The following is an 8,610-nucleotide window of genomic DNA, read 5'->3' as shown; positions in this document are numbered from 1 at the left end:
AAAAAACAATCTTTCCAGTGCATTCTTTGTAATGTGCAAACATAATTTACTTCATGATTGATTTATTATTCACGTTCAGTGGACTAGACAGATGTCTCCAATGAGTGGACACTTCAGAGAGTGTGAATTCACAGCGCTTCACCACGCTGCAGCCAAGAGGGGGAAAAAAAGACAAAACAGTGTTGATGTTATTGTGTCCACACCCTGTGAAATATATCAACATGTTCCTAATTTATTTTGACACGTTCTAGTTTTCGGTTCATGCACGCACACGCTCACACTCTATTTCTTCACAATTTTTTTTCTTTTTTTTACAGCCGCTTTCATTTGGGCCACGTTAACACAGTCCAGCTGCATCTGTCAGCCTAGAACATGGAAAAATCTAAGCAAAAAAATACATGAATTACGAAAAAAGAAAAAGGATAGAGACTTGCTGCATGAACCAGGTGCCCCCTGCATGTGACTAAATGTCCCCTGTGATGTAAACAGTGTTTTCATGTTGACGTTGCAGTTTGTAGACATATTACTATGTGGCTCACTCGCTGGAGGTTCGGGTCGACTACAGTAAAAAGGGAAGTTTTTTTAAATAATTATTTTTCGAGTCACTTTGACAGAGCTCACCAGGCTTCCTCAACCCTCCTCGTGGAGAAGACCCACCGATGGCTCGACATCACCATCTAGTGGGATAACCCTGCCAATGACGTCACGCTATCGCCATCTAGCTGCAGAGACAATATGAATGGATTTGGGGAAATGTGTTTAGCTTGTGGAAGAATATGCTGAGTTTATCCACTCACAAGAAGCCCATCGGACTAGTGTATTTACATGTTTACACGTTTCGCTCGTGTGTTGGTTAATTCGCTGGTTCATTGATGTATTGTATTGATATAGTAATGGTAATAAACGCCGAGGATAAACGTGGCTGCGCGCGCACGAAACACCAGGAGCGAGTTCACGCATGCGCAATGCCATCTGGCTTCTCGGCGGAAGAGATTGCAGGAAGATGATGCGGCTGAGCGGCCGGCACGGACTGGATGCATAATTGGCCCATTTTAGACATATATGTGCACTTGCCTTTGTCTAGTTTCTATGGCAACATTGTTATTGAATGTCGATCTGTAACCGGAGCGGCGTAGAAAACTGATTAGCAGTAACGGCAGAGGAGGAAGAAGAAGAAAGAAGAGGAAGTGCGGAGCAGTAACTGAGAGGAGTTGGCCATCAAATTGCACCGGATGTCATTACACGCTCTGAAATATCGAGGAGGTGAGTACCGTTTTTTAAAAATAATTGTGCACGTCTACTGCGCTGTAGTTTCCGTTGTGATCCTTTTCCTGCGTATACATTTAAATAAAAATCCTCCTAATGTTTTAGTCGTATTTTTGGGGGGCTTAATTAAGAAGCCTGGCTGGAAACCAGCCCAGCCCTTTGTCCACGACAAGTCAATTATATTTCTTCGTGGGTCAGTGGAAGACACTTTACGCACGTTTTGGTTTGCAGATATTATTCTTTATTCTTTAGTCTATAGTATTCGTTAGTCTTTATTCGCTTCTCAGCGCCGTTCGCCCACCCATCTGTTTCGAAAAAGAAACATTTTAATTCAATTTTGAAGTGTAAACGATGTAGTGCCTGTTGCAAAGCCTGTTTAAAAAAGAAACTATTCAGACAGTTTTGTATACATATTGTATACATATTATATGTTGTTATAATAACAGTGTACAAGTGTTATTCACTATGTTTCTTCCTCATGAACGAGGTATATTCTCTTCGTGTGCGAGCACATGGAGGCAGATAACCAGGCATGTGTACTTAGGCCTACATGTAAGCTTGTTGATCAATTGAATTTAAGCCTCTTGAGCGGTCCGAGTGAAACCTGCTGACACATCTCTATGTGAGCTCCCTCTGCAACTACACTAACATACCTAAACCGGGTATGTTGTTGTATGAAGTCCAGCAAAAACAAAAAAACAAAAAGTTTATTTAGTGCATACCTCGTGTGCAATAATGCTCTAAGATACTCAGCATGTCATTGTCAGTGCACGCCCATTGGTGGGCAGTAGTCATCGTATACAGAGCCATTAGTTATTGAAAGGGCATCTGATCTGACACACCAGATTAATTATAGATTCATATATGAGATACCTGCTCTCAGCTCTCAGGTGGATAATAAGTGGTTGTTATGTAATGCTGCTTAATTACAGTCAACGTGGGTGCACATGTCTCCCTTGCATGCCGCTATTATACATTTTATTTTGGTTTATTCGTGTCATATCTGTCCTGTCGGTGACTAAATTGAAGACGGTTAACAGAAGAATTGTTAAATCTATCTGAAAAGTGTCAGAAACGGAGGAAAACAAATGACCCCGTATCATTTATCCCATTTCCTGCAGTTATCTCAAACTGCTGTGACTGGCCGGATCAATGGAAAGTGCATTAACGGCTTGTGGAGGTTAACGTTGCCATGCTGAGGGCTAGAAGAGAGAGGAATAACACGCTCCTTTGGGATGTTTGCAGCACAATGTACAATGGGAAATGAAAAAGAACGCAATATGCATTCATTTATGAAAGAGCTGAATAGTTATATTCTGTTGCGTATGACAGCGTGATACAAACATTTCTTTCTTCGGTCAAGATGTCTTCGGCGTGACGAACATGTGCACATCGGCGATTACAACCAAGAGCACGAGAGCGTGCCGTGGTTACGCAACGTATGGCTCCCGATGCTGCTCGTTACAATGTTAGGATACGTCCGGCCTGTAATTTAATTTGGGTGACTCTCACTGACTCGCTTGCCTCTCCGTCTTCTTCTCTCCTTCTCAGTATAATCGGGACCAAAGGCAGAGCCATGGAGGCTGTGGTACATCTGGTGAATGACACTTTAGAATTTTACAAATGGAGCCTTACTATAGCAGGTAAGATCTTTACAATCACTTATTTGTGTAAATGACGTTATATCGACGTTATATCGTCGTCGGGATAAGATATGATGGATCATGGAGGTCTGGATCGTGGTCCATGCCGACTGCCAACTATTCATACACTCTGTCATACTCATTGAATGTGTTGTAACTCTGTAACGCTTCCTTCTGGTCACATGACGTCTATTGTTCTGTCCATCCTGGAGAGGGATCCTCCTCTGTTGCTCTCCTGAAGGGTTCTTCCCTTTTTTCCCTGTGAAAGTTTATTTTTTGATTTTTTGGGAGTTGTCCCTAATCAGATGTGAGGTCAAAAGTACAGATTGTAAAGCCCTCTGAGGCACATGTCATTTGTGATATTGGGCTTCACAAAATCATCTGAATTGAATATGATTTTAGTCACCGGCGTACAGATCGGGGACAGAAAACTGCCCAATTTGACCATGTTATCTTTCTGGTAATGATATGTACAGTATGCGTTCGTCAAAGTTGAGCCAGTAAAGAGGTGCATTGTGAAAATTGTGATCATTAAACCATAAGAGTAATGCCAAAAGAAACCAAAGGCACCAAATGCATTGCACTCTGGATTGTACTTGAACTTTTCCGCTTCGCCATTCATCAGAATGCGACGATGTAAGACTGCAGAAAGTGTCATACGTGTTTTCGGAGGCATGTTGTGCCTTACATGCGTGTTAATTTGGCCAACAATGGTTCTGTTGTTTAACCGTCATACCTCACATTTCCCCCCCCCCCCCCCCCCCCCGCCCCTGTTTCCTCCAGACAAGAGGGTGGAGAGTTGGCCGATGATGTCGTCTCCCATCCCCACTCTGGCCATCAGCTGCCTGTACCTGCTCTTCCTGTGGGCGGGGCCTAGATACATGCAGGACCGCCAGCCCTACATACTCAGGAAGACCCTCATAGTCTACAACTTCAGCATGGTGGTCCTCAACTTCTACATCGCCAAAGAGGTAAGGACACGCGGATTATCTTCACGCGTAATACTACGTCGTGAAACGAGACATTCACGTGTCACCAGACGTCTTTTCCTCCAGCTGCTGACTCCCGACTGTCAGCCTGTGGCTTCACGGTCACATTTTAACATTAAACTATGTTTATAGACTCTATACGTCTAATTGTACAAACAAATTGAGCTTAATACACAATAGAAACACTTAATGAACTCCAGCTTTATCTGCACGTTTCATGTAACTTGTTGCTCACGCAGAACACATGAAAGACAAGAAAAGACAATCATGGACGGCGTACGGAAAAACTACATCAGTGACTATTTAACGTTAAGAGGCAAGACAATCACTCGCAGTAGAACCACTAGAGCGAGTTATTTTCTTTTAAAAGCAAATAATGGAGCGACGCTTTGAGTTTAAGGAAAAATGTATTTAAAAATAATCTGCAGCGGTTCCTGCAGGATGCAGATTCTACTGTCGCATTTATTCCAATCCGTGATGTCTAGAAGCTCTGAAGTTGTTTCTAACAATCCGCTGGTTTAATAAACCCTCTTTCCAAAAGGAGAGTGTGTATCTTTGAGACATCAGTTTCAGAGTTTGTGCTTTCTTGGCTCCCTGCAGCTCCTACTAGCCTCTAGAGCAGCCGGGTACAGCTACCTCTGTCAGCCTGTCAGCTACTCCAACGATGTCAACGAAGTCAGGGTAAGCTCCCTCCAACACACACACACACACACCACCTGACACACACACACACACACCTGTGTACGTGACAACCGAGACAAGTGTTTCTAACTTTAGTATCAAGCATGATCCGTTTTGTCGGGGGGTTTAAGGAGAAAAGAGGGATTTTAAGTTGACGTCTCGGAGGGATTTTGGTAAAAACAGGGTGTGGCCTCCACTCACAGTAATTGGTCTCACCACTGCACCGCTCCTCCCCCGTCTCCAACCTCAGGCCTCTTTCAACCTCTTTCATGATGGCATGGTGCCACACCACCATAGCTTAGAGAGCATGCATGTGCGTGTGTGCGTGTGTGTGTGTGTGTGTGTGTGTGGATGTGTGTGTGTCAGGATTGGTTTGTGACATCTTGCTGTGGGAGAGTGGGTCGGCTAATAGCGAATACAGTATATATATGTATGAATATACTTTATAACATACAATTACTCTTAATATAGGACATCTGAGTGATAGCAAGTATTGTGTTATGTATAATATGATCATTACTTTAATGTATGTTTTAAGCTAGATGATTATATATATATATATATATGTAATATTTTTTTTACAATTATTTTTCTTTATTTTATATTAATTTTCTGATTTAATTAATTATAATAATTTAGGATAGGAATATATAAGCATTTTTTGCTTCTACCTATACCGTTTCAGTCTTTCTGTTTTGTATATTATATAGAATAATATTGTATTGTATTGCAATGATTGACTGAATAAAAATACACAATACAATAAAAAAAGAAAATCTTTTCCTCAATTAAGTTTTCTATTTTGTATTTCATTTTTTTTTCATACCATGTTCACAAATATATTCATAAAAAGTGCTCTCTGCAGAAGTAATACTTCACTCAACCTACACGAGTGGAATAAGGTAACGGGCTGATGAACTTGGACCTTAGATGTGACCGTAATGAGACGTTGTATCTTAAGCTTTTATCTTTATCGCGTTCTCTGGCGCCGAAGACGAGCTGCATTAAATCCCTCCGCCCTGTTCCGTGTCTCCAGATCGCCTCGGCTCTCTGGTGGTACTACATCTCCAAAGGGGTGGAGTTCCTGGACACCGTCTTTTTCATCCTGAGGAAGAAGTTCACCCAGGTCAGCTTCCTCCACGTCTACCATCACTGCACCATGTTCATCCTGTGGTGGATCGGCATGAAGTGGGTCCCCGGTGGACAGTGTGAGTCAAAGGATCTCGATCGCCGCGGCGTCCGCCTGTTTGAATTCCTCAGATTGATGTTGTCAATAACGCGCTGATGGCGGCGGATGCAAAATTCAACCCTTTCATCTTCCCACAGCATTTTTCGGTGCATCCATCAACTCTTCCATCCACGTGCTCATGTACGGTTACTACGGCCTGGCGGCTTTGGGACCTCTGATGCAGAAGTACCTCTGGTGGAAGAAATACCTCACCATTATTCAGATGGTGGGTGTTGCATCATGCTTTATGCATTTGCTTCAGTTTGCATGTTTTTGGGTGAAATATCCTTCAAATAGCACCATTTTATTAGCACAAATTATACTGTTGTTGTTGTTAAGACATTACATTGCAGTTGGGTCCCAGCTGTATACTTATATTGTCTATTTCAATGAAAGTTCCCATCTAAAAAGTGCTTTTTATGTGCAGTTCGTTATAAATGTGCTTAATCATTTGCATACATCGTGCGTGTTTAACAGATCCAGTTCCACGTGACCATCGGCCACGCCGGCTACGCCCTCTACACCGGCTGTCAGTTCCCCGCCTGGATGCAGTGGACTCTGATTGGCTACGCCGTCACCTTCATCGTCCTTTTCGCCAACTTCTACTACCACGCTTACCGACGCAAACCCTCCTCATCCTCCTCCTCCTCCTCCTCGCAGAAGGCCGGCAAGCGCACGGCAAACGGCACCTCCACGCTGGCTAACGGCCACGGCAAAGCGGGGGAGCCGGGGGAGAACGGGAAGAGGCAAAAGAAAGGAAGAGCGAAGAAGGAGTGAAGGAGGGGAGATAGAAATGTGTTTTTTTTTTTTAAAAGACAGTTGTTTTTAAAGGGCCAGAGAAGGAGAGCGGGTGGGAGTGAACAGGAACCAGACGGGCTTCGTCACCCCTGCGCATGATGTAGAAAGATGTGATTTGTGAGCAGATTGAACAGGTGAAAGGGTAGAAGTGTGTGTTTGTGTCTTTGTCAAAGGGTTTCGAGAGGAAGAGAGGGGTGTCGGTTGTCTCCTGATGGCGTCGGCTCCGGGCTTTTCTGGAGCGTAACAGGACCAAAGTATTAGAGGACCTACAGTCTGCTCAGCATCCGAGAACTTATCGACCAAAATTCACCTCCAACTTTTGTACTCTGGATTCCAGTATTGTTTTAACCGGAAGCTGACTTAGTCTTTAATAAGCTCTTTTTTATTTCTTTCTAGTGCTCGATACGAGTTTTAATGAATTTAACTATTACCAACAAAACGACATGCAGGTGCATTTTCTTTTTCTTGGTTCGTGGGGGGGGGGAATTTAAGTTTACTCGTATTTACAGTTGCGCAAGTTTAGCGAACTAAGAAGAAAAATCACAACTGACATTTACTGTATTTTATTAATTTATCTACTTCCCCTACCGATCCAAAAATGTCCGTGACTTTTCATCCCTCTGCTGTCTGATATTGATTTAACTGCGCTGCACTTACAGAATGACATATTGTCTTTGTAATCATTGTGAATTGAAAACTTGGTTTTAAAACACGTTGTGGGAGGGGGAACTGTAGTTCCCTTTATTTATGCAAAATGTGTGGATATCTTTGTTTAAATATCTCTTGTGGGTCCTCATGATTTATTTCCTTAGCCGAGGTGCAACAACAGTCTGAGATGTGGAACTCCGCTGCATATCGTCTCACTGCCGTGGAGCACTGACGGGACACGCCTCCTAAAAAGAGTGTTTTTTTATTTTTTATTCAAGAAATCAAACGGTTATTTCATTGTCTGAAAAATAATGAAAGCAACACAGCTTCTGGCTGCTCATATAACTGAAATAAAGACAATGTCTGCACCCCATAGTTTATGTTTGTGTGTCTTTGTGCCCAAAGTTTATAGTGAATCAGCTCATGTAATGCTGAAGGAACGCTGCACTCAACATATTGGATCACTTTGTCATGCATTAGGAACCTAATCTAGAGACAAAGCCTTCCTTCTTTTCCTCTACTTCCATCCTGGGAAGATGGAAGCGGCTCTTCAATGTGTGTGTGTGTGTGTGTGTGTGTGTGTGTGTGTGTGTGTGTGTGTGTGTGTGTGTGTGTGTGTGTGTGTGTGTGTGTGTGTGTGTGTGTGTGTGTGTGTGTGTGTGTGTGTGTGTGTGTGTGTGTGTGTGTGTGTGTGTGTGTGTGTGTGTGTGTGTGTGTGAGTCAGAGGTATTCTGTGTCTTTGGCCTGTCCAGACAGATCTGCTCTAATCTTTGGGGGTAAATTGGCTTTAGCTCCAAAAGAGCTTACTTCCACGTCACTCCAAGAGACGCCCAGTAAAGCAGGTCACTGGAAGAGAAGCCTTCACTAATCTGCCATGAGGTTGTTCCTGTTACTCTCAGACTGTATAGTTTTGATAAGGTGTCGTTTTATTCTGCAAAGGACTACACAGAACCGGCAGGGCAATTAAAAGATGCACATTGTGCCCCAAATATGAGCAAATACACACCTTTTTTTTTGCACAAGGAACAACAAAGTGATATCCGCTGTGAATGTATTACTCTGGTTCGTTTCAAGAGGTGTAACGTTTACCCTTCTTTCTCATCCACTTCCTCATTAGCCTGCGACAACCTCCATATATATCCCATTGCTCCTTTACCACATTGTGGATCCACTAATGGCGGATATTAAATCCTTCTTCCTGTTGTCCAAATGCCTCAGATATGTTACTCCTGACATGTCACAACGTCTCAGGCCACTTTTTCCACCTCCTCCACCTTCCAACCTGCTCCACACATACGTGCACCACATGGCAGCCTGACCTCTTGTCATGGTGCTCCACTTTATAACTTGGCACCCA

At 43.1% G+C, this 8,610-nt stretch overlaps 1 protein-coding gene across 1 annotated transcript; it reads left to right on the top strand.

The window, feature by feature from the left end:
* Positions 1-1,004: 1,004 nt before the first annotated feature.
* LOC130202844 (elongation of very long chain fatty acids protein 4-like) lies at positions 1,005-7,628 on the top strand. The gene is made up of 7 exons (XM_056428644.1): positions 1,005-1,263; positions 2,818-2,909; positions 3,693-3,880; positions 4,499-4,579; positions 5,616-5,787; positions 5,906-6,033; positions 6,285-7,628. The coding sequence occupies exons 2-7, from the start codon at positions 2,843-2,845 to the stop codon at positions 6,582-6,584; spliced, it is 936 nt and encodes a 311-aa protein (XP_056284619.1). The 5' UTR covers positions 1,005-1,263; positions 2,818-2,842; the 3' UTR covers positions 6,585-7,628.
* The last annotated feature ends 982 nt before the right edge of the window (positions 7,629-8,610 follow it).

The sequence above is a fragment of the Pseudoliparis swirei genome, chromosome 12 (genome assembly GCF_029220125.1).
Source record: "Pseudoliparis swirei isolate HS2019 ecotype Mariana Trench chromosome 12, NWPU_hadal_v1, whole genome shotgun sequence".
Lineage (NCBI taxonomy): Eukaryota > Metazoa > Chordata > Actinopteri > Perciformes > Liparidae > Pseudoliparis > Pseudoliparis swirei.
The sequence above is the reverse complement of the archived record's forward strand: the minus strand, read 5'-3'. Positions and strand labels throughout refer to the sequence as shown.

Coding starts and splice junctions, on each gene's coding strand:
- LOC130202844 (XM_056428644.1), top strand. CDS start 2,843: ATGGAGGCTGTGGTACATCTGGTGAATGACACTTTAGAATTTTACAAA. Junction 3,881..4,498: donor ACTTCTACATCGCCAAAGAG/GTAAGGACACGC, acceptor GGCTCCCTGCAG/CTCCTACTAGCCTCTAGAGC. Junction 4,580..5,615: donor ACGATGTCAACGAAGTCAGG/GTAAGCTCCCTC, acceptor CCGTGTCTCCAG/ATCGCCTCGGCTCTCTGGTG.